Below are 25,924 nucleotides of genomic sequence, written 5' to 3'. Positions count from 1 at the left end.
TTCAGGTCAGCATTCAATAAATTACATGAGTAAATTACATGAGATATTCGATACTTTTTTAAAAATCAGCTTTGTGTTTGACGATTTTGCCCAACTACAGGCTAATGGAAAGTGTCTGAGAACATAGGCTAGGCTAAGCTACGGTGTTTGAGAGGTTAGGTGTATCAAATGCACTTTCAACTTAGCAATATTTTCAATTAACAGTGGGTTCATCAGGACATAACCCCATCGTAAGTCAAAAGGCATTTGTACTCTCCAACTCCTTGTTTCCACTGCCCACCTCTAAGCTCCTTAAACTCTAGCCTCAATTATCTGCCATTCTTTTTATACCTTCTTTTTTGCTCAAGCTGGTCCCTCTGCCAGCATGCATTTCCCATCTTTCTCATCTCAGTACTTCCTTCGAACCATCTCTTATATTGCACTAAAATAGCCTAGTGACGTATTTGTCTTACCCACTAGATTTGAATTTTTTTTTTTTTTGACAGAGTTTCGCTCTTTTTGCCCAGGCTGGAGTGCAATGGTGCAATCTTGGCTCACTGCAACCTCTGCCTCCCAGGCTCAAGTGATTCTCCTGCCTCAGCCTCCCCAAGTAGCTGGGATTATAGGCAACGCCCGGCTAATTTAGAGACGGGGTTTCACCATGTGGACCAGGATGGTCTCGTGATCTGTCTGCGTCGGCCTCCCAAAGTACTGGGATTACAGGCGTGAGCCACAACTCCCGGCCACCCACTAGATTATGAGTCCCTCTAGGACAAGGACACATTTATCCTGTATCTTCAGTGCCTGACAAATGGGAATCGCAATGACAGTAGCAACAACATTTTTTGAACACTTACTGTAAACCAAGCACCTTTTTAGGGAAATTTATAACGCATTTAATCCTCTAAACAACCCTACAAGGTAGGCTATTATTATGCCCATTTTACCTGAGTCTCCCTGAGGCACACAGAGACTAAATAACTTCCAGATTGCCTAATTTAGTTTAGGCACATAGGAAATGGCTGGACCAGGATTTGAACACAAGCAATCAGGCTCTAGTGTCCATATTCTTAACCACTGTTGAGATACATCGTAGAAACTCAAAAAATAACTGTTGAATTAATGATGGTGTAGAACAGAGTTGAACACAATATTTGTAGAATGAAAGTATTCAAGACAAAAGCATTTGGCGACTGAGGAAATGGAGGCACACAGAGGTTAAAAATGTGCACAGAGCTACAGATAACCTAGTCTTCTCACTGTATAAAGCTTAAGAACATGAGGACGAGAACAAAGCGCTTTTTCCAAACTTACCTTAGTTATACCCCGGACCAGCCTTACAACAAGTCTTCCTATGACACCATATTAAAGAATACTTACGGCTGGGCACGGTGGCTCACGCCTGTAATCCCAGCACTTTGTGAGGCCGAGGCGGGTGGATCACGAGGTCAGGAGATTGAGACCACAGGGCTAATATGGTGAAACCCAGTCTCTACTAAAAATACAAAAAAAAATCAGCTGGGCATAGTGGCATGCACCTGTAGTCCCAGCTACTCGGGAGGCTGAGGCAGGAGAATCGCTTGAACCCAAGAGGCAGAGGTTGCAGTGAGCCGAGATTGCACCACTGCACTCCAGCCTGGCCGAAAGCGAGACTCTGTCTCAAAAAAAAAAAAAAAAAAAAAGGAATACTTACTTGCTGTAAGAAGCCTCAAAACCATATTCAAAGATATTCTGGCATTCCAAGAATAACAGAAGTTGGAGAAGGAAGTACACTAGAGTATAATGCAGTATCTGATACACAGAAGGAATTTCATACCAATTAATTGGCCGGGCACAGTGGCTCACACCTGTAATCCCAACATTTTGGAAGGACGAGGGGGGCAGATCACTTGAGGTTAGGAGCTGGAGACCAACCTGGTAAACATGGCAAAACCGCGTCTCTAATAAAAATACAAAACTTAGCCAGGTGTGGTGGCACGCACCTGTAGTCCCAGCTACGTGAGAGGTCGAGGCACAAGAATCGCTTAAACCCAGGACGTGGAGGCTGCAGTGAGCCGAGATTGTGCCACTGCACTCCAGCCTGGGCAACAGAGTGAGACTTTGTCTCAAAAAAATAAAAAGAAAAAGACGACAAATATTCATGGCAAATGAAAATTAATAATTTCAGTATCCTTAAAGTTTTACTGGAATACAGCCACACTCATTTGTTTACATATAGTATAAGGCTGTTTCTGCACTACAGCAACCAGTTGAGTACTTGCTACTAAGACTCTAGGAGGCCTGCTGAGACAGAAACATGTTCACTATCTGGTCCTTCACAGAAAAGCTTGCTAACCACCTTGTCACTCATGCACCAGAAATTAAGGTCCATAAAGGCAGTGTCTCTGTCTTGCTTGCTGTTTTATTTCCAGCACCTAGACAGTCTCTGGCATTTACAAGCATTCACATTTATGCAACATTAAATAAGTGAGGAATTACTCAAATGAACTTTAAGAAGCCAAACAAAATGGGTCACAGTTAAGAAAGTCTTCCATATTACACTGATCTTTACAGGACACCTTAATGAAGAGAAGAATGTCATTGAGAAAAGTGGTATTGCTTTCATTCGTTAAAATGTTAATGTCTGGGTATCCATGAGAAGCAGCTTTCTAATTTTTTAGTAGTTTTTGGGTAGTTGTATAATATCAAAAATACACTAGTTTGCAATTAAGAAATTCTGCAATTCAGCAGGGTACAGTGGCACACATCTACAGTCCCAGCTACTGCAGAGGCTAAGGCAGAAGGATCCATTTAAAACCCAGGAGTTCAAGGTTGTAGTGCATTACCTGTGAATAGCCACTACACTTCAGCCTGACCCTGGGCAATATAATGAGACCCAGTGTCTCAAAAAAAGAATCCAAAAAGAAATTCTGCAACTCTACAGTGTCCTCATCTAATAACCAGACTGGCTGGGTATAATGGCTCACACCTCTAACCCCAACATTTTGGGAGGCCAAGGTGGGCAGACTGCTTGAGCTCAGGAGTTTGAGACCAGCCTGGGCAACATGGCAAAACCCCATCTCAACCAGAAAAACTACAAAAATTAGCCAGGCATGGTGGCGCGTGCCTGTAGTCCCAGCAGCAAAACCCTGTCTCTACCAAAAATATATATATACGTGTGTGTGTGTATTTATTATTTATTTTTACGTGTGTGTGTGTGTGTGTGTGTATATATATATATATATATATATAAATTAGCCAGACATGGTGGTGCACGCCTGTAGTCTCGGCTACTCAGGAGGCTAAGGTGGGAGGATCACCTAAGCCCAGGGAGGTCAAGATTGCGGGTGAACCATGATTGCACCACTGCATTCCAGCCTGGGCAACCTTGTCTCCAAAAATTAATTAATCATCATCATCATCATCACCATCATCAGACTGGTGTCTTTTTTTTTTTTTTTTTTTTTAGAGATGGGGGTCTCACTATATTGCCTAGGCTGGAATCAAACTCCTGGCCTCAAGCAATCCTCCCACCTCAGCCTCCCAGGTAGGCTAGCATTACAGGAGCATAGCACGGCACCCAATTTATACTGATGTTTTTGATAGAAGTGTATGACTATCACCAGTCAACCAATCACTCCAGAGTACCTGGGCAGCTACTCTTTATTTTTATATTTATATTAAACACACTCCATGTAGAATAAACTCCAATAAATCAATGCATGAAAACAAGTCTGAAATATCTACTATATATAAAATTCTATAATGGTACCAATTCTATCCTGTAATAAGTATAGTCCTGCAAATTATCCTAGACCTGCAATGAGCATCCCACAGCCTACCTGCCAACCTTGCTTCATAATCTATTTTCAGAATAAAAAACCAGAAAGCTTTCTTCATGTTGTTGCTTCTCATGTATACTGAGATATTAACATTTTAGTGGATGAAAGCAATACTGATTTTCTTGAGGACAGTCTTATTTTCATTAAAAGGAGACAATGTTAAAACAAAAAAGGTTTTTCAAAATCCTAAGCAAGATTATTTTTATTTTGTATTTTTTAAGAGTTTAGTTTTCTGGATTAGCTCTCAAACAAAAGAATGATTGGAATTGAGGAAGGAAATAGTTCATATTCCCTGAAAGACGTAAGTAGGTTGGCAGACACAAGACGTACAGTTCCAAATCCTGTGTCTAACAAATCAAACAAGGCACTTTAAAAGTATCTATTGGCCGGGCGCGGTGGCTCAAGCCTGTAATCCCAGCACTTTGGGAGGCCGAGACGGGCGGATCATGAGGTCAGGAGATCGAGACCATCCTGGCTAACACAGTGAAACCCCGTCTCTACTAAAAATACAAAAACTTAGCCGGGCGAGGTGGCAGACGCCTGTAGTCCCAGCTACTCGGGAGGCTGAGGCAGGAGAATGGCGTGAACCCGGGAGGCGGAGCTTGCAGTGAGCTGAGATCCGGCCACTGCACTCCAGCCTGGGTGACAGAGCGAGACTCCGTCTCAAAAAAAAAATAAAATAAATAAATAAAATAAAAGTATCTATTGAATAAATGGCTATCTCTTAGTTTTTCCTATCCTGCACTCAGAATTAGTTTTTTATTGGTTTGTTTGTTTTTGAGATAGAGTTTTGCTCTTGTTGCCCAGGCTGGAGTGCAGTGGCGTGATCTCGGCTCACTGCAACCTCCGCCTCCTGGGTTCAAGCGATTCTCCTGCCTAAGCCTCCTGAGTAGCTGGGATTACAGGCACCTGCCACCACGTCCAGCTAATTTTTTATATTTTTAGTAGAGATGGGGTTTCGCCATGTTGCGCGGGCTGGTGTCGAACTCCTAACCTCAGGTGATCCACCTGCCTCAGTCTCCCAAAGTGCTAGGATTAAGGCATGAGCCACCGCACCCAGCCCAGAATTAGTTTTAACATGGGCGAACATGAACACATGAATTACTTGTATTCACTGCTAAACCCTTAATCACAAAAGGTACACTCATGTTAAAGAGTATAAAGTTTTTCCTGGAGAGAAAAAAAAAAACAGATCATAAGCCTGATTCTCAGGTTTACTTTTATGATCTATTAAGTCTGATTCTCACTTTTACTTTTATGTCATCCCGTTTTTCTTTCCCAGGAGTTTACTGACAAAAGCCAAAGGTTGCTGCTAGTTTCAGCTTCCTGCTATTCCTCATTATTTTCAAAAATGTCTGACTGCATCTTTTGGGCATTATAAAAACCACAGTAGGAAAAAATGCCAGCTATTTCAATGGACCAACAAAGTGAGACTCCAAAGTGGTAAGTTTTGATGCTCAACTTCAGCATTATCATTCTCAGCCTCTCAATCAATAAGCACACTATACTGGAGTTTTCACAAAGAATGGATAAGTAAAATGCCTAATGACATTACTACTACATAGGGTCTACAGCAGTCAACACCAAATATTACACAAAATAAAACCCTTGCCATCAAAAAACCCACATCACCAGAAGGTTACTCTTTCAGAAACTTAAAGAGGCAGAGAACAGAAGTTAAGTAGAGTATTCAAAAAAAAAAAAGATAGGCATGGTAAGTACCCAGGGACAAAACAGAAGACTGATCATTTAAGCTCCAGACGGACATTCCAAAGTTTCACTTTTATTCACACCATAAAAGGGAGGTGGAGGGTAGACTCTGAGTGCTCTGCCCTTAAAGAGAACGTTAAAATACAGCCTCTCCCCCGTTTCAAATTCTAGCCTAAAATCCCCAAAGCTGTGAGGCTAAAGTGCCAAAGCATCGAGTGAAGTTTAAGAAACAAGTTCTTGGCCAGGAGCAGTGGCTCATGCCTGTAATCCCAGCACTTTGGGAGGCAGAGGCAGGCAGATCACGAGATCAGGAGTTTGAGACCAGCCTGGCCAACATGGTAAAACCCCATCTCTACTAAAGACATAAAAAATTAGCTGGGAGTGGTGGTGGGCACCTGTAATCCCAGCTACTCTGGAGGCTGAGGAAGGAGAATCACTTGAACCCGGGAGACGGAGGTTGCAGTGAGCCAAGATTGCGTCACTGTACTCCAGCCCGGCCACAGAGCCAGACTCCATCTTAAAAGAAAAAAAGAGGCCGGGCGCAGTGGCTCAAGCCTGTAATCCCAGCACTTTGGGAGGCCGAGACGGGCGGATCACGAGGTCAGGAGATCGAGACCATCCTGGCTAACACGGTGAAACCCTGTCTCTATTAAAAAATACAAAAAACTAGCCGGGCGAGGTGGTGGGCACCTGTAGTCCCAGCTACTCGGGAGGCTGAGGCAGGAGAATGGCGTGAACCCGGGAGGCGGAGCTTGCAGTGAGCCGAGATCTGGCCACTGCACTCCAGCCTGGGCAACAGAGCAAGACTCTGTCTCAAAAAAAAAAAAAAAAAGAAAAGAAAAGAAAAAGAAACAAGTTCTTGGCTAGGCACGATGGCTCACGCCTGTAATCCCAGCAGTGGGTGGATCACCTAAGGTCAGGAGTTTGAGACCAGCCTGGCCAACGTGGTGAAACCCCATCTCTACTAAAATTACAAAAATTAGCCGAGCGTGCTGGCAGGCACCTGTAATCCCAACTACTAAGGAGGCTGAGGCAGGAGAATCGCTTGAACCCAGGAGGCGGAGGTTGCAGTGAGCCGAGATCACACCACCCACTGCACTCCAGCCTGGGTGACAAGAGCAAAATTCCATCTCAAAAAAAAAAAAGAAACAACTTCTCAACACACCCAGCCAAGAACAGTGGAACTGTTCACAAGACCCAGGTTCTGTTTTTTTCTCCACCACAAGCAGGAACAAGACACAACACAGATCTGTTAAACTAATACTCTTCACTAAATACTTCAGGGCAAGAATAAACAGATAGAACAAGTCTGTGGCCAGGCAAATAGTTTCACCTTGGAGGGTTTCAGGTTTTGCATCTGTAAAATTCCATGATTCAAAATCCATGTTTCCATCTTAAAATAAGAGGGAAAACAAGGTTATGTGATACTAAATCAAGAAGGTGTACTATGAATTGTAAAATTCCAATGTTAAGTTTCCATTCTGCGTGTACTCCTCACCTTTATAATCTAAGGAGGCAACTGCTAAAATATCGTACAAAGCATTGAAAAAATTTAACAATATAAGACATTACTGGCCAGGCACGGTGGCTCACGCCTGCAATCCCAGCACTTTGGGAGGCCGAGACAGGTGGATCACCTGAGGTCAGGAGTTTGAGACCAGCCTGGCCAATGTGGTGAAACCCATCTCTACTATAAATACAAAAATTAGCCAGGCGGGGTGGCGGGGGCCTGTAATCCCAGCTACTCGGGAGGCTGAGGCAGGAGAATTACTTGAACCTGGGAGGCAGAGGTTGCAGTGAGCTGAGATCGTGCCATTGCACTCCATCCTGGCCGACAACAGGGAAACTCCGTCTCAAAAAAAAAAAAAAAAAAAGACATTACTTATGTCATTAAACCTAAAACAAAGCATAAACCTAAAATGTTTCAACCTCTCTCTTCAGAAAGATGTCTTTAATTTTTCTAAAACACCTTTAGTTTGTAGCTGTACACATTCCAGTATGTTAAAAATGACAAATTTCTTTTTCTCCCCAGCAGTAACATGTCTGACAGGTAAAAATACACAGCTGATCAAAAATACACATTTAGAAACTATGAAAATCTAATTTTTTTTCATTCTACCATACATTTCACTTCAGGCCCAACTTATTAGTTTCAATTCTGCTTGTGCTCTATTTCTAGTCAGTTTCACTTCTGAATTTTCTACCACAAAGAATTGTGATCCTATAGAGACATTTTAAGGTAAACACTAAATAAACATAGCTTTTCCTTTCAAAAAAAAAAACTCATTTTCACAGGAAAAAGAGAAACAAACAAAAAACATAAATTCCTAATAGCATTTTGTCACATAAAAAATAATGATTTCAAGATGCTGATATCTTAAGTTTCTGAGGCTTCCTCATATCATTTTATTTACAAGAGCCAAAGCAGCACAAAAATTGCCATCATTTTACTTTGTAGATACTGAACTATATATTACATTTTTTCTTCGAGTTACAAGGGGCTTAGTAAATATTTGCAGAAGGAATGAATGTACACAGCATGGTAGTGCATTGCGTGAGGCACATGTTTCTGATAAGATGAACGGCCTTGCCAATAAAACTGATTTTTTTAATAATAGAAAGATGATTAAATTAGATTTACAAAAGTAGAGTATCCAAATAAACATAAACATACTAGGGGAAAATATTTATCCTGTACAGCAAAATCAAGCTTTAGATCTCCTTTTCTGCTTCTATCATTTTTTTTTTTTTTTTTTTGGTATGGGTTTCAATACCATTGAATCCAATCTTTCCTTGTTTTCTTTAGGCTATAAAGTTTTCAAGGGAAAGACTCATAAACAAAAAAATTGTACATGAGTTCCTACTAAATCATTAGCACAGTGTTAGGCACAAGTGCTGTAGGAAATAAAATATAAAGCCTGATGGTACCAAACTCTGAGGTAATTAAAACTTTTCACTAAAACCCTGCAAAGAATGGGTGTCTAGGGCAAACAGGAAACACCTAGATTGTAGACCCTTTGTTGACATTCTGTGTGACGTTAAAGTTACCTGCCCAGCGCAGTGGCTCATGCCTGTAATCCCAACGCTTTGGGAGGCCAGGACAGGAGGACTGCTTCAAGCCAGGAGTTAGAGACCAGCCTGGACAATATAGCAAGACTCTGTCTCTACAAAAATTAAAATTAAAAAATGAACCAGGCATGGTGGTGTGCACCTGTGGTCCCAGCTACTTGGGAGGCTGAGGCACATAACTTGAGTCCAGGAGTTAGAGGCTGCAGTGAGCCATGATTTAATCTCCCATACAGAAAAATTCCAAATAATTTATGTAGATACACTACCCTCAAGAAGGGGGAGCACAGATCTCACTCAAGTGTAGACTACACATAGTGACTTCCTTGCGAACACTACAGTATAGAGGGAAGGGGAGGAAGAGTAACCTTACAGCAGAGAAACCTGACAAACACTACCTGTGGCCCTTTAATTTATAATAATAAATGTATACTTTGGTCTTTGTACACAGTTCCTGGTGCAGAGCTCTTAAAACCTCTGTCATTCCCTGGGTGCCACAGGGGTGCTAGAAAATCTCTACTTTTAATATTTGGTCTTTGACCCCAGTTCTAGACACAACGCCTAGTACCTCAGCATTTCCTAGGTGAAAGGAACATCCTTTGTCCTAATGAGACAACTCTTGGTGGGCTCCTAGAAGGAGGATGGTCACCAGAAAGACCAAGCCATGATCAGAAGCTTGGAACTTTCAGCCCCACTCCCCATCCTCCAGGAAGGAGAGAGGGGCAGGATTGACTTAATAATTGATCATGGGCCGGGCGCAGTGGCTCAAGCCTGTAATCCCAGCACTTTGGGAGGCCGAGACGGGCGGATCACAAGGTCAGGAGATCGAGACCATCCTGGCTAACACGGTGAAACCCCGTCTCTACTAAAAACACAAAAAATTAGCCAGGCGAGGTGGCGGCGCCTGTGGTCCCAGCTACTCAGGAGGCTGAGGCAGGAGAATGGTGGGAACCCGGGAGGCGGAGCTTGCAGTGAGCTGAGATCTGGCCACTGCACTCCAGCCTGGGCGACAGAGCGAGACTCCGTCTCAAAAAAAAATAAAATAAAATAAAATAAAAAAATAATTGATCATGACTACACGATGAAGCCTCCATAAAAATCACAGAACTACAGGTTTTGGAGAGTTTCTGGGTTGCTGAACATGTGGAGGGTGGAGCTGCCATGAGAGGGCATGAAAGCTCAGGGACATTTCCCCCATACTGTTCCCTATGCATATCTTCCATCTGGCTGTTCATCCATATCCTGGGTAATATTGTTTATTTAAACAAAAAAAACAGTAAGTGCAAGCAAAGTGCTTTCTTGAGTTCCGGTTGCTTCTCTAGTAAATGACTGAGCCTGAGGAGATGAACATAGGAACCCCCAATTTATAGCCAGTTGGTCAGAAGTTCCAGAAACCCAGACTTACGACTGGCATGTGAAGTAGGGGACAGTTTTATGGGACTGAGCCTTTAACTTGTGGAATATGATACTAACTCTAAGGAGACTGTGGCAGAATTGAATTGAATCATAGGACACCATCACTCGAGAATCGCTTGGTGTGTGGGGAAAAACCCCACACATCTAAACCCCCCAAATCTAACATATAGATTGTATATAAACTCTAATATATATGTTGAGGGTATAATAGTGTAATAAGAGAAAACAGCTAGTTTGCTTTTCCTAACATATGCTACCACAGCTGGTGATAAAAGTTAGTATCAACAGTGATAAATCAGCCAGGAATGGTGGCTCACACCTGTAATACCAGCACTTTGGGAAGCCAAGGTGGGTGGATCACCTGAGGTCAGGAGTTCAAGACCAGCCTGGCCAACATGGTGAAACCCTGGCGTGGTGGTGGGCACCTGTAATTGCAGCTATTCAGGAGGCTGAGGCAGAAGAATCGCTTGAACCTGAGAGGTGGAGGTTACAGTGAGCTGAGATCACGCCATTGCACTCCAGCCTGGGCAACAAGAGTGAAACTCCATCTCAAAAAAAAAACAAAAAAACAAAACAAACAAACAAGCAAAAAAAACAGTGATAAATCATGTTAATAATATGTACATAACGTAAGATGAAAATAGCACTTTACCTCTTGAGTCTTGCTCCCAAAACACCACCACCCTAGCAATCATAAGAAAAAACAGCAGACTAATTCCAATAGAGTGGCTTCCTACAAAACACCTGACCAATACTCAAAACTGTCAAGGTCATCAAAAACAAGGAAAGTCTGAGGAACTGCCACAACTAAGAGGAGGCAAGAGACAGAACAACTAAATACAATGTGGTATCCAGACAGGATCCTGGCACAGAAGGAGGACATCAGGTAAAAACTAAGGGTTGGCTGGGCATGGTGGCTCATGCTATAATCTCAACACTGCTTTGGGTGGCCAAGGAAGGAGGATCTCTTGAGCCCATGAGTTTGATATCAGAGTGAGACTCATTTCTACAAAAAATTTTCAAATTAGCTGGGCGTGGAGGCACATGCCATTGTAGTCTCAGCTACTTGCGGGGGTGCTGAGGTGGGAGGATCACTTGACCCCAGGAGGTCAAGGCTGCAGTGAGCCATGATCATGCCACTGCACTTTAGCCTGGGCAACAGAGTGAGTCCCTGTCTCAAAACAAAGAAGCAAACAAAAAAAGGACCCATCAAGAGATGAATGAATAAACAAAATGTAGTATATACATACAACAGAATACCATCCACCTTAAAAGGCATGAGATTCCAACATACCCTACAACACGGATGAACCTTGAAAACATTGCAAAGTGAAATAAGCCAAACATAAAAGGACAAATAATGTATGATGCCACTTATATGAGGTACCCAGAATAGTCAAATTCATAGAGACAGAAAGTAGAACAGAATTTACCAGGGGCTGGTAGGAGGTGAGAATGGGGAGTTGTTTTCTGTTTGGGATGACGTAAACATTCTGGAAATATACAGTGATGATGGTTGTATAACATTAAGTGGGTTTTTTTTTTTTAAGTTTTTTTTTTTTTTTTTTTTTTTTGAGACGGAGTCTTGCTCTGTCGCCCAGGCTGGAGTGCAGTGGCCGGATCTCAGTTCACTGCAAGCTCCGCCTCTCGGGTTTACGCCATTCTCCTGCCTCAGCCTCCGGAGTAGCTGGGACTACAGGCGCCCGCCACCTCGCCCAGCTAGTTTTTTGTATTTTTTAGTAGAGACAGGGTTTCACCATGTTAGCCAGGATGGTCTCGATCTCCTGACCTCGTGATCCGCCCGTCTCGGCCTCCCAAAGTGCTGGGATTACAGGCTTGAGCCACCGCACCCGGCCAACATTAAGTGTGTTTTTAATGCCACTATATTGTATACTTAAAAAATATTTAAACAGCAAATTTTATGTTGTATATATAGTTAATCACATTTAATCACAGTCTTCCAGGCTAGAGTACAGTGGTGCAATCAGGGCTCACTGCAGCCTTAACCTCCCAGGCTCAAGGGATCCTCCTGCCTCACCTTCCCAAAGTGCTCACCAGGCCTGGCCACAGTTGTTTAGAACTAAGAAAATCTAAATAAACTATGGATTTTTTTAGTCAATAATATACCAATATTGGTTCATTAACTCTAACAAATGTACCATATGTCAAGGCAGATATTAAGAATAAGTGAGGCCGGGTGCGGTGGCTCACACCTGTAATCCCAGTACTTTGGGAGGCCAAGGCGGGCGGATCACCTGAGGTCAGGAGTTCAAGACCAGCCTGGCCAACATGGCAAAACCTCATCTCTACTAAAAACACAAAAATCAGCCAGGCACAGTGGCTCATGCCTGTAATCCCAGCTACTCAGGAGGCAGAGGCAGGAGAATCGCTTGAACCTGAAAGGTAGAGGCTGCGGTAAGCGGAGATCACACTACTACACTCCAGCCTGGGTGACAGAGCGAGACTCTGTCTCAAAAAAAAATAAATAAAATAAAATAAACCAGAATAAGTGAATAAGTGAAACTAGGTGTATATAGGAACTTTCTGTACTATCTTCTCAATTTTTCTATAAATATAAAACTTTTCTGGCTGGGCATAGTGGCTCACAACTATAATCCCACACTTTGGGAGGCCATGGCAGAAGGATTTCTTGAGGCCAGGAGTTTGAGACTAGCCTGGGCAACACGGCAAGACCCCATCTCTATGAAAAAATTTTAAAAATGAACTGGGCATGGTGGCAACATGCCTGTAGTCCTAGATACTCGGGAGGTTGAGGCAAGAGAATCACTTGATCTCAGGAGGTTGAGGCCTCAGGGAGCCAATGATCTATCACATCATTGTACTCCAGACTGGGCAACAGAGCAAGATCTTGTCTCTAAAAAAAATAAAAATAAAAAAATAGAAATAATTTTTTTTTTAGATAGAGTTTCGCTCTCATCGCCCAGGTTGGAGTGCAATGGTGCCATCTCAGCTCACTGCAACCTCTGCCTCCCAAGTTCAAGCAATTCTCCTGCCTTAGCCTCCTGAATAGCTGGGATTACAGGTACCTGCCACCACACCTGGCTAATTTTTCTATTTTTAATAGAGACAGGGTTTCATTATATTGGCCAGGTTGGTCTCAAACTCCTGACCTCAAGTGATCATCCTGCCTCAGCCTCACAAAGTGCTGGTATTACAGACATGAGCCACCGCGCTTGGTCAAAAATAGAAACAAAACTTTCTAAGAAATAGTTTGTTTTGGGCCAGGCACAGTGGTTCACACTTGTAGTCCCAGCACTTTGGGACACCAAGGCAGGCAGATCACCTGAGGCCAGGAGTTCAAGACCAGCCTGCCAACATGGTGAAACCCTATCTCTATTAAAAATACAAAAATTAGCTGGGCATGGTGGCACAGCCTGTGGTCCCAGCTACGCGGAAGGCTGAGGTGGGAGGATCGCTTGAACCCAGGAGGGGCAGGTTGCAGTGAGAGGAGATCGCACCACTGCATTCCAGCTTGGGTGACCAGAGTAAAACTATCTCAAAAATCAAAAACAAACAAACAAACAAACAAAGTGTTAAAAACAAAAAACAAAAAAAAAAAAGTGTGACTAGTTCTTGCTCAAATTACAGTAAAGTAGGATCGCACAGAAGCAAAAGGAGACAAAATTAAGTAGTAGTCCCATCTGACACTGTCAAGGGGCTGATTCGGACTATAGTTAGTACTCATACATGGAAAAGTTCAGGTGTTTGCAGTGTTAACTTTTTAAACATTACAGCCACTTCTAGAACCAACAGGACTTAATGAAGATTGGAATAAATGAGTCGATAATAATAAGGATACTATTCTCTATCCTAAAATGAAAATACACCTTAGAAAGGTGGTTCTCAACTAGGGGTAGTTTTGCCCCCTAAGAAACATTTGGCCATGTCTGAACTCATTTTTGATTGTCAGGACTGGGGAGGTCCTGCTGATATCTTGGGATATGGCTAAACATGTAACGTCCATCTTCATTCCAAAATGTCAACAGTCCCAAGGTTGACAAACCCCATCTTAGAAGAAGGCTGGAGCCACTGAACCTATGCTTTGAGATAACTTTATCATAGAAATCTTAAACCAACAGGGCTTATTTGTTTAGAAATATTGATACCTGCCAGGCACAGTGGCTCACATTTGTAATTCCAGCACTTTGGGAGGCTGAGGCGGGAGGATCACAAGGTCAGGAGTTCGAGACCAGCCTGGCCAACACAGTGAAACCCTGCCTCTACTAAAAATACAAAAATTAGCTGGGTGTGGTGGCAGACGTTTGTAATCCCAGGTACTTGGGAGGCTGAGGCAGGTGAATCACTTGAACCCAGGAGGCAGAGGTTGCAATCAGCGGAGATCGTACCACTGCACTCCAGCCTGGGCAACAGAGCTAGACTCCGTCTCAAAAAAAAAAAGATACCTTGCTAACTAGTATGGGATGTATTAAAATGTATGGTTTGGAAGTATTATTTAAAGGAAAGTTAACAATTGACATTCCAATTTATTTAAACCTTTGAAATTTTGTAAAAGCAAAAAAAGACAACAAAGAAATGCTTAAAAACAAAAAAATTAGACATACACAGATACTCCATGACTCTAACAATACTGAGTAAAAGAAACCAGACACAAAAAAATACAGTTTGCACAACTCCATTTATACAAAGCTCAAGAACAGGCAAAAACTGATCTTTTACATTAGAAATCAGAAAAGTGGTTCCTTTAGAGAAAAAGGAAAAGTAGAGATGGGAGAGAACATAAGGAGGACTTCCAGGATGTCAATAATTTTGGAGTTTTTTTGTTTTTTTTTAAAGACAGAGTCTCACTCTGTCACCCAGGCTGGAGTGCAGTGGCACAATCTCGGCTCACAGCAACCTGCGCCTCCCAGGTTCAAGCGATTCTCCTGCTTCAGCCTCCCAAGTAGCTGGGATTACAAATGTGCACCACCACATCTGGCTATTTTTTTTATTTTATTTTATTTTTGTATTTTTAGTAGAGACAGGGTTTCGCCAAGTTGGCCAGGCTGTTCTCAAACTTCTGGCCTCAAGTGATCCCCCCACCTCAGCCTCCCAAAGTGCTAGGATTACAGGCATGAGCCACTGTACCCAGCCAAAATTTTGTATTTCTTAATCTGGGTAGTACTTACATAACTGTTCCCTTGGTGACAATTCATCAACTGAATACTAATAATCTGTGCACTTAACTATATACAGATAAAACTTCAACAAAATTTTATTGATACTATTTATACACTAAAAACCTGAGCCTTTTGACCCCAAAAGCTAAATTAATGTCAACTGCAAAAGTAAAAGTGCTTTGTTATATAGGCTGCCTTCCAAGAATTCAAGGATGACACCCCCAGAAAGCTGTAAATAGCATACTCGGCATTCATATAGCATTCAGCTGTACACTTAAGCCACTATATATCCCTCGGCACCTATCCAAAAATTTGACAAACACTAACAAATCAGGCTGAAATTATTCCATCAACAGTTTGTTTGCATTAGTTTTCCCAGTGTTAAACTGTGAACTGTTATTAGAGAACAGGCTCTATGAAGTAAATGATGCTTTCTCTTTCCTAATCCCACATGCTCTCGAAGCTCCCCCAAACTAAACCCTTCTTGGCCCCTGAACTCCTTAGGACTTCTCCAGGCTGTTTCTAAGGGTGCTCCCTATTCCCTCTCCCAGTATCCACCCTCACACTCTACCTCCTACACGTACAAAAACTCACATTAATGCTCACTCCAGAGACGTGTCTCCCTAGCCAGACTTCTACCCTCTTCCAGTATCTCACAATCCAATCCAAACTCCCACTACCCTCAAACTCCTACTATTCAGAAATTCCCTGCCAACAGCATCACAAAACCAGGGCACATGGTATCTTTTCAATCCTCTTCGGTAGTAGGTAGTAGTCACGCAAAAAGCCGTTGCTACTGTAAGCTCTTCTGTCTGCCTATTCAATGGCAACCACAGTGGTTATTATCTCCAACTCTTCTCTTCCCTTTAGCCCCCGCCTCCTTTACTGCATTCAAATCCATTTCACTTTTCAACCACTCTCTCCCCCACAACCTCTCCCTTCCTCTTTGTGAATCCTTCCTAAGTCCCACTGGCAGTTGATGAAAAGTTGGAGGGGTGTATGAAGGAACTCACTCTGTCCTGTGTAAAGGTGGTTGAGGAAGGCTGCCGAAGTCTCAAGAACGTGCATGGCTGCAGAGTCAGACACTGGATTCTGCAACCCAGTCCCACCACTTACCAACTGGAAGGCTCTGGACAAGCCCGTTTCTTCAACTGCCAAATGGGGGTAATAAAATCAGCTATCTCACAGAGTTGTGAAAATTCAGTGAATTCTGCACAAATCCAACTCTGCACAAATCCAACACGAAAGTTCTCAATAAATGATAGTTTCTCCTAGATCCTCTTCTTGGAAGGAGGAATAAAGGGAGAGGGTGAAAGGTACTTTCTTTAGGTCTCTTTAATGCTAAGCCTCCTGCAAAATCTCCCCTAGGGGGACAGAAGGAAGGCAACCGATATAAGGAGGGAAGTACTCTACAGATATGTGAGTAAAACAAAGAGTTTTGTCAGACCTGCAAAGTCAGTGTTTCCCCCTTCTTAACTCCCTACAAGGCAGAGCCAAGAGGTCCTCAAAGCCCTTCTTAAAGGATGAACACATGAATATATACATCAAATCCTCCTTCCACAGAGACTCACTGGAGGGAATGAAGAAGGAAAGAGTCCTCCTAATTATTCAGATGCGTTCCTTGAGACTCGGAGAATTAGGAAGGAAACCCCCAAGTCTCAAATACATTTCTCTAAAGAGGCCGAATACTTAATAATCAAGGGAGATTAAAGCAAATGGTAGACACCCTAAAGTCTCCTCCAGGGCTCTTGCACGAAGAGTACAAACTGGTTTCTCCATAAGCGGGGACGGCCAGGTGGGGAAAGAAAGAAAAAGTGCTTTCGCTGTGGCCCGTGGGACACAGGGGCTTCCCCGGGTCCCTCCCGGGGGGAACGAGGGAGATGGTCTACGCGGGGGAATCCCCGGCTCCTTGCGTTGGGGGAGGTGGCCTCGGGCTGGGGCCCCAGGGACTTTCGCTGGCTGGCTGCTTGTCCCCTCACAAGCCCATCTCCTATAACCGGATTCTCCTAGGACTCCGGGATCTCCCGGAGGTTCGGCCATCACTGGACCCCTCCCCGTACAAGATCTCCTGACAGTCTTCCTCAGTCCCGCGAGCCCTCCGGGTCCCTGCTCTGGGTGTCCCGGCTCGTGGGGTCAGCCCGGAGCCAGCAGGCTCTCCACGCGGGCCTGCCCGGGTCCCTCCCGAGCGCTGCGAGCCGCGCGGGCTTACCTGCTGAGACGGCAGCTCCACATGCAGGGCCCGCGCGGCAGAACCGGGAGGCAGCGCGGCGGCCGGGCCCGGGGGTGGCGGGGGGACCTGGCCCCCGACCGACGCGGAGGCGCTCATCTGGATCCAGGAGCCGCCAAGCGGCGAGGCGGCCGCTCCTCCGGCATCCGCCGCTGCCTCCTAGCCACGACCTGCCAAGCTCCTGCAGCCTAGAAACCCGCCACCCGACAGGCAGGACTGTTCCGTCCGCACAGTGGCCGCCGCCGCTGCCGCCGCTGGCTAAGGAAGAGCCATATTACCGCAGTGCAACCCCTCCACCCGCCGAGATCCGGCGCGCTCATTGGCTTAGCCCTCAAGGGGCGGGACCCAACGGCAGAAAAGGGGCGTGCTATTGGGTAGAAGGTCTGTCCATCGCTGGCCGTACTGAACTTGGGGGCGGAGGGACTCGAGGATGGCCTCAATTGCGTCTGTCAAGCCGGAATGAAACCCGGGGCGTTGCTTCTTTTTTTCCCAGTCTAATTGGTTCATTCACTACCAACGGGCAGAGGGTCCTGGTGGAGGCGGGAGGGCCATTGCACGAGGTCGCTGTCAATTGTCAGTAAAGGGAAAGAGGGGTGGGGTCTTGATTAGGTAGAGTGCGCGCCTGGGCTCCGGTGTCACGTGCAGGAGGCGGGAGAGTCACCTGATTAGGGAGTATCGGTCTTCTGAGCCACTTCCGCCCTCGCTGGTTGCCGTGGTAACAGGCCTCCGGTGGAGGGCGGGCACCCGCTTGGAAGCCAGCTGGGTGGCGATCACTTGTCTGCCTTGGCAGGCCCCTTGCGCAGTCTTTTCCCGGCGTTCTCATCAGCGTGCAGGGATTGAAAAGGAATGCTTTATGGTTCAGCGGATAGCCACCACGCAGGATGCACTGGGACCTGAGAACCGTTGGGCAGTCCCACCAGCTTTTTCGTGACCAACTCCAACCCACAAGTACACGCCCTTTCTCGCACTCCACTAACTAGTACGCTGAGCTACAAGGTGTGCCAGGCACCCAGGACGCCAGATTCACCGCTTCAGGTGGGCTGCTTGTGCCGTCCCTAGAAAGCCTTTGCTACTTATCCATCAGTCTTAGCTGGGGCAGGAGTCCCTTCTTCCAAAAGGCTTCTCTGAGCCTCTCTGGGACCTTGAGTTAGGAATTTTGACCGTACCGTAGGTCTGGATTATCCTTTTTTTTTTTTTTTTTTTTTTTTTTTTTTTTTTTTTTTTTTAACACTGTCTCATTCTTTCGCCCGGGCTGGAGTGCAGTGGCAAAATCACGGCTCACTGCAGCCTCGACCTCCTGGGCTCAAGTGATCCTCCCACCTAAGCCTCCTAAGTAGCTGGGAATACAGGCATATGCCACCACACCCAGCTAATTTTTAAATTTTTTGTAAAGATGGGGTCCTGGCCATATTTCCTAGGCTAGTCTCAAACTCCCAGGCTCAAGCGATCCTCCAGCGTCGGGCTCCCAAACTGTTGGGATTACAGGCATGAGCCACTGGGCCTGGCCACATTGTCTTTTAACACACACAAGCAGCCACCATCCTTCCCACATACACACAATACTGTGAATTCCTCAAGCAAAAGGACCTTGTCTGATTAATCTCTGGATCCCCAGTGCCTGACAGAGAATCGGGAAATGTTTTTTTTTTCAGTGAAGGCCTAGCTCAAATGCCACCTCTTCCATGAAGACTTCTGTGATCCACAATGATAGCATCTCCAGTAATTCCTTCTATAATAAATAGCATGAGTCATTCTGCAGGATATTGATCTTCCTTTTTTTGCTCCCAGACTGAATTTTTCCACCACCTGGATGAACATAGCAGAAAGAACATAGTGTTTTAGAGTCAGACATAATAGGAATCAGGCACTTCGGAATCTTGGCTCTGCCACCTTTGAGCTATGTATCCCAAGGCAAGTCAGTTCACCTCTCTCAGCTTTAAAATAGTAGTAGGGTTGCTGTAAGGATTAAAGTAAATCAACATATGTAAAGTGCCCACACAGGACCTGGCATATAATAGTTGCATTTTAAATTTTTTAAACGAAATGTAAGCATACTATCTTTCCAGGGTGTTCAGAAGCCTGAAAAACACCCTGGATCTTTCTCAGAGCTGGATCACAAAGATGTCACACCGTCTCCTGTTCTGACACACTGAGTGGTTCCTCATGGCTGGAGTCTGGGGTGTGGGGTCAGGTGTTTGCTGAGAAAGGAGTTGCTTGGTCAGGTGTTTGTTGAGAAAGGAGTCACTGGGAAATCCCAAATATTATCTGATTGAACTCATGTGGTGCCAAGATCTGGGGGGAAATTCACAGAAAACACATTTCTGTTTCTAAGCTGTATTAGTTTTCTGAGGCTGCCATAACACATTATCACAAACTGGTATCTTGAAACAACAGAAATTCTCTCACTGTTCAGGAGTTTAGGATCCTGAAATCAAGGTGTCAGGAGGGCTGTGCTCTCTCAGAAGGCTCTAGGGGAGAATCCTTCCTTACATATTCCAGTTACTGGTGGCTCTAGTTTCTTAGCTAGTGGTGCATAACTCCAATCTCTGCCTTCATCATTGCATGGGCTTCTCTTATTCCTATGTCTGTGTGTGTGTGTGTGTGAGATGGAGTTTCACTCTTGTTGCCCAGGCTAGAGTGCAATGGTATGATCTCGGCTCACCGCAACCTCCACCTCATGGGTTCAAGTGATTCTCCTGCCTCATCCTCCCAAGTAGCTGGGATTACAGGCATGCGCCACCACGCCCGGCTAATTTTGTAGTTTTAGTAGAGATAGGATTTCTTCATGTTGGTCGGGCTGGTCTCGAACTCCTGACCTCAGGTGATCTGCCCACCTCGGCTTCCCAAAGTGCTGGGATTACAGGCATGAACCACTGCAGCTGGCCGCCTCTTCTTTCTTTTATGAAGACATTGTCTTTAGGCCCTGGCGCAATGACTCACGCCTGAAATCCCAGCACTCTGAGAGGCTGAGGTGGGTGGGTCACTTGAGGTCAGGAGTTTGAGACCAGCCTGGCCAACATGATGAAACCCAATCTCTACTGAATATACAAAAATCAGCCCGGCATGGAGGCTGGCGCCTATAATCCCAGCTACTCGGAAAGCTAAGACAAGAGAATTGCTTGAGCCCGGGAGGTGGAGGTTGCAGTGAGTCGAGATCGTGCCACTGCAGCCTGGGTGACAGAGCGAGACTCTGTCTCAAAAAAAAAAAAATTGTCTTTAGATTTAGGGCCCACCTAGATAATTTAGATTTCATCTTGAGATTATTCATTACATCTGCAAATACTTTTTTTTTTCCAAATAAGGTCATATTAACAGGTTCCAGGGGTTAGAACATGGACATATCTTTTAGGGGGCCATAACTCAGTTAAGAAAATGGACCTAGAGAAAGAACACAGAATCACTTCTTTCTCCTTTGGGCATCAGTTCTGAACTTTATCACTTCATTCATTCAATAAATGCACACTGAGGGCTTCTCTTATCAAGCTCTTTGCTAGATGCTGGGAAATCAGACCGAGATCCATCCCTAGAGGAGCTGCCCAACCCCTTATATGGGAGTCCAGTAAACAAAGAGTAGGTCAGACACAGTGGCTCACACTATAATCCTAGCACTTCAGGAGGCTGAGGCGGGCAGATTGCTTGAGCCCAAGAATTTGGGACCAGCCTGGACAACATGGCAAAACCTTATCTCTACAAAAAATACAAAAATTAGCCCGGCATGTAGTTTTTACCTATAGTCCCAGCTACTGAGGACGCTAAGGTGGGGGGATTACCTGGGCCTGGGGAGGTTGAGGCTACTGTGAGTCAAGATTATGCCACTATACTCCAGCTTGGGCAATAGAGTGAGACTCCACATCAAAAATAAACAAAGAGTGATCATCCAGTTACTCACTGCTGGGTCTGAGGAAAGCCCAAAGGCAGTGGGAGCCAGAAAAAATAGTTGAGAGTCAGATTTCACAGTGAAGGTGACATTGAAACAGGGTATTGAAGGGCCAATAAGAGTTCACCAGGTCAGGAGGGAGGGAGGAAAGGATATTCCAGCGTAGAGCAGGATCCATTCTTTCCACAAGCCTTTACTGAGGTTCACCTTTGCACAGGCTAGCTACTCAGTGCTGGAAATGCAGAGCTCAAGTAAACAACCCGTCTCCCACTTTTCCCAAATGCCGCAAACACTAGGAGAACTAGAACTCTCATCCCTAGGGGCATTGGGAAGAACTCAAAAGCCTGCTGCTTGCAAAGTATTCAAGATAATGTAAAGCATTTAACATACTGTCTTGAAGATAGTACATTTTTAATAAATACTAGCTGTCATTATTTTCATATGTCCTATTTCATTCTAAAAACTTTGTTGTTGTTGTTGTTGAGACAGAGCCTCTCTCTGTGACTCAGGCTGGAGTGCAGCGGTGCTATCTCAGCTCACTGCAACCTGTGCCTCCCGGGTTCAAGTGATTCTCCTGTCTCAGCCTCCCGAGTAGCTGGGACTACAGGCATGCGCCACCACGCCCAGTTAATTTTTTTTGTATTTTTAGTAGAGACAGGATTTCACCATGTTGGTCAGTCTGGTCTCGAACTCCTGACCTCAAATGATCCACCAGCCGCAGCCTCCCAAAGTGCTGGGATTACAGGCGTGAGCCACCGTGCCTTGCCCTAAAAATTCTTTTATTATTGGGATCCTATTTCATAATATGGCTGTTTGTTTCAATGTAAAAATATTTTAAATCACAGAATTAAATTATTATAATATTTACGTAGTGCTGTATATCCCCCAGAGAAACATATATCCAAGTTTAGAGGACACAGATTATAAGGTGGCCAAATGCAATATATATGCAATGATAGAATGGGGTCCAAGGTCAAGTAGTAAGAGTGACCAACTCTTCAGGAGCTGGTGGGCAAGGTCAGAGCAGGCTTCACCAAAGTTATAAAGGATGATTGGGAGATGAACAATAGGTGTTTAGACTGGTTTAGCTCGGGAATAGCTCGTGTTTTAACAGCCAATTAGTACCATGTTGGGTATTTAAGTCAAACATTCAGTTTCCAGGCCAAAAAGCTAAGCCTACCCCAATCCATTTTGCCTCCACTTCCTCCTCTCACCTCATGGGCCTGATGCATTGGGTAAATAAGAGCAAGGCAGGTCAGATGGGTCTTTCAGTGTCTTAAACTGTATTGAGTTAAATCTATCGCCTTCCTTTCAACAGAGCCCTTTTTCTTCCATTCACTTACTTGTCTAATCAAACACCCATCAGACCTTTGCCAGGTGTCCAGCCTGGGCACTATGTTTCAAAAAATGATGCGCACAGAATTCCTAACTGAAAGGAGATCACAGCTCATTCGGTACAAAGTGGTAAGTACAATAATAGAAATGATGTATAAAGTACAGTGGAAGCACTAAGAGAAAGTTGCTAACTGTCGCGTGTTGTCCAGGAAGGCTTCCTAGGAGAGGAGAGTATCCTACACAGGAGGAACAGCATGAGCAAAGGCACAGGGGCAGAGGATGTGGCAGCAGCAGAGTCTAACATGGCTGAAACAAAGGCTGCATGGGAGAGCAACAGGCAAAGAGGTTGGAAGAGGAAGCTAGTGCCGGGTGAGAAGAACCTGACTACCAGGCCGAAGAACATGAGTTTCATCTTGGGCAACAGAAAGCACTTAGAAATATGGCTCAGGCAGCCCTTGGGGGAGGGGTAGCTTTGAAGGGGCAGGACTAGAAGAGTGAGACACTTGCAGAAGTCAGGTGAGAATTGTAAAAGAAAAAGGCAGTTCCCCAAAGAAACTGCACATACCCAAGAACTCTGACAGGCACGTGCCTAGACAGCATTTTCCCTTCTTCTTTCCCAACTCAGCAAGGTCATTTTCTCAAGAAAGCCTTCCCAGGTCTGAACGAACTGCTACCTCCTCTGGGCTCCTACAGCAGCTGTCTGACCTCTCTTCGGTATGTGTAACTGTGTGCCTAGTCATATACTGAGCAGTCTACATTTGTCCCTCCCACTCTGCTGTGAACCTCTGCTTTTGATTTATCTGAGTCCCCAGTATCCCAACACAGAGGACAGGCTCCATAGCTTCATTTAGCAAATGGCTGAATGAATGAAGTCAATGAATGAATCTTGAGTAAGTGAATGTTTGGATCACATGGGGCCTCCATTCCTCCTGACTAGACACAGCCCCCAGAAAGGGGAAATAAGCTTGCCTAAGGTCACACAAAGTTTGTAGCAAAGCTAAGACAAAGAGTTGGGCCTTTCGTCCCCAAGACCAACGCTCTTTCCTCAGTTCCAGGGGTTTTCCCACTGCCACCGACTGTAAAGATGCAAGTGTGAACACAGGAGCTTGTGAATGTGTGGGCCAGTAAGGGTAACACATATGGGAAATAAGCACATCTAACCCAGGGAGCTGATTTACTGAGAGTTGTCCAGAGAAAACTTTCCTTGGGAACTGATGTTTACAGTGAGGTCTGAAAGATGAGTAGGAGTTAACTGGACAAAGGAGGTTAGTGAGGGCAGAGGAAGCTGTTTGGATAAAGGAACAGGAGGAACAGCCTGTGAAGGACCACATGGAGCATTGCAGCAACTCAAAGAGAAGGCCAGCCGGTGCCGAGGAGGAAGAGGAGAACACTTTTGAAAGAAATTGGTATTTTAAAACCAAAACCAAACCAAAGACCACCTTCAGCTTCTTTAACAGTTTAGTGTTGTTTTTATTGGTAATTTTATTTATTTATTTATTTTTGAGACAGGGTCTTGCTCTGTCACCCCATCTCGAGTACAGTGGTGTGATCATGATTCGCTGCAGCCTCAACCTCCCAGGCTCAGTCGATCCTCCCAAATAGCTGAGACTACAGCGCACCACCACACCTGGCTGATTTTTGTATTGTTTGTAGAGATTGCTTTTGGTATGTTACCCAGGTTGGTCTCGAACTCTTGGGCTCAAGTGATCTGTCCACCTTGGCCTTACAAAATGCTGACCGAGATTACAGGTGTGTGCCACTGCACCTGGCCCTTATTTGTAATTTTATACAGCAGAAGCAGCATTATCCTTTGGTGCTTAGAGCTTCTGAAGTCCTAATCCAGCCCTGATGGCACAGAATGAGGCCGGAGACGCTGGCAGGGCCAGGTCCTGCCGGGCATTGTAGGCCACAGTGGAGTCTGGATTTCTTTGAGGCTCATGGACTAAGGGGTTTAAGCAGGGGAGTTACATGCTCTAATTTATGTTTCAGAAATGTCACTCTGGCTACTGTGTTGAGTGGATTCGGGGGTGGGCAAAGCTGTGAAAATGGTGATGATAAATAGTGACATTTCTTCATTGAGTTTGAGGACAGTTAGGACAAAAATGTGCTGAGTTCCTGGTAATAAAGGCACTCGAGGGATGTCTGATTTCCCTGTTAGGCTGATTCTTTGACTGGTCAGCCACTCCCCAGGCAGGCATAGTGTCACAGGGTTCCTGAGAAGGTACACCCTGGATGCAAAGTGGTGTGGCTGAAAGACTCCACACCCGGGGTAGGCAGCTGGAGACCAGTCTGAACCTTTAGCTTAACTCACTGCATGATTTTAGACAAATCAATTCCCCTCTATGAGTCTATAGGTTTCCCTAGGACCTAGAGGGAACTAACATTTGCTAAGTGTTTTACATACATTACTCTGGTCAATCCCCACAGGATCCTGTGAAGTAGGTATTATTTACTTCGTTTTATTTTATTTTTTGAGACAGTCCACTCTGTCACCCAGGCTAGAGTGCAGTGGCGCGATCTCGGCTCACTGCAACCTCCACCTCCCTGTACCTCCCAAGTTCAAGCAATTCTCCTTCCCAAGAAGCTGGGACTACAGGTGTGACCCACCACACTAAGGTAATTTCTGTATTTTTAGTAGAGATAGAATTTTATCATCTTGGCCAGGCTGGTCTCAAACTCCTCACCTCAGGTGCTCCACCCACCTTAGCCTTCCAAAGTTCTGAGATTACAAGAGTAAGCCACCGAGCCTGGCTGAAGTGGGTATTATTGTCTGTTTTACAGATGCCTAAAAAAAGGCTCAGAAATTAAAATGACCCATCACATGGTTCTTAGGGCAAATTGATGGTGTGAACACAGGTCCTCAGGCCAGGACTTTGTCACCCACACCATAGCTCCTGCATTCATTAGAATACACTATTTAGGACTAGTTAGTTATAAATATGAGAAGGGAGAGAACTAGGATGAACCCTGTTGTCCGTAAATTAAGACTGGCCAGATCTTGGTTTCTAGATACCGTCCTCCACTAGGAGGAATCAAGACTCTTTGGAGAAGTGGCTGATTCCAGGATTGGGCCAGAAAAAAAGCCAAAGATGATCCTGGGGCATCTAGTTGTGCCAGAAAATAAGGAAGTCCTCAGAAAAATGATGGGACAAATGACATCAAAAGGACACAGAAGCCAGTTCAAAGGGGTTCTCACTGTCCAAAACCGGGGCAGTTTGAGCATCAGAATAAATAATGTTAGAATGGCTTATAATCCATTGAATAAAATAGGATCCATGAGTCTTTATAATAAATGTTTAATAAGAAAGGAGATATTTGTGTAGTCTCAAACTACCAAAAAAAGAGTAACTTTACA

At 44.7% G+C, this 25,924-nt stretch overlaps 1 protein-coding gene across 3 annotated transcripts in view; it reads right to left on the bottom strand.

Moving 5' to 3' along the window:
- UVRAG (UV radiation resistance associated) overlaps positions 1-17,673 on the bottom strand; it is a 336,478-nt gene extending 318,805 nt beyond the window's left edge. For 2 of the 3 annotated variants that reach the window (XM_050756161.1, XM_050756159.1), the window contains exon 1: positions 17,340-17,673. In XM_050756161.1, the coding sequence (XP_050612118.1) occupies positions 17,340-17,456 (117 nt within the window). In that variant the 5' untranslated portion in view covers positions 17,457-17,673. Of the gene's footprint in view, positions 1-6,843; positions 7,129-17,339 lie in introns of those variants that run through there. The other variant, XM_050756160.1, reaches the window with a different exon arrangement.
- Between the last annotated feature and the right edge of the window lie 8,251 nt (positions 17,674-25,924).

Source organism: Macaca thibetana, chromosome 14, assembly GCF_024542745.1.
Source record: "Macaca thibetana thibetana isolate TM-01 chromosome 14, ASM2454274v1, whole genome shotgun sequence".
Taxonomy (NCBI): domain Eukaryota; kingdom Metazoa; phylum Chordata; class Mammalia; order Primates; family Cercopithecidae; genus Macaca; species Macaca thibetana.
This window is presented reverse-complemented; position numbering and strand designations above follow the sequence as displayed.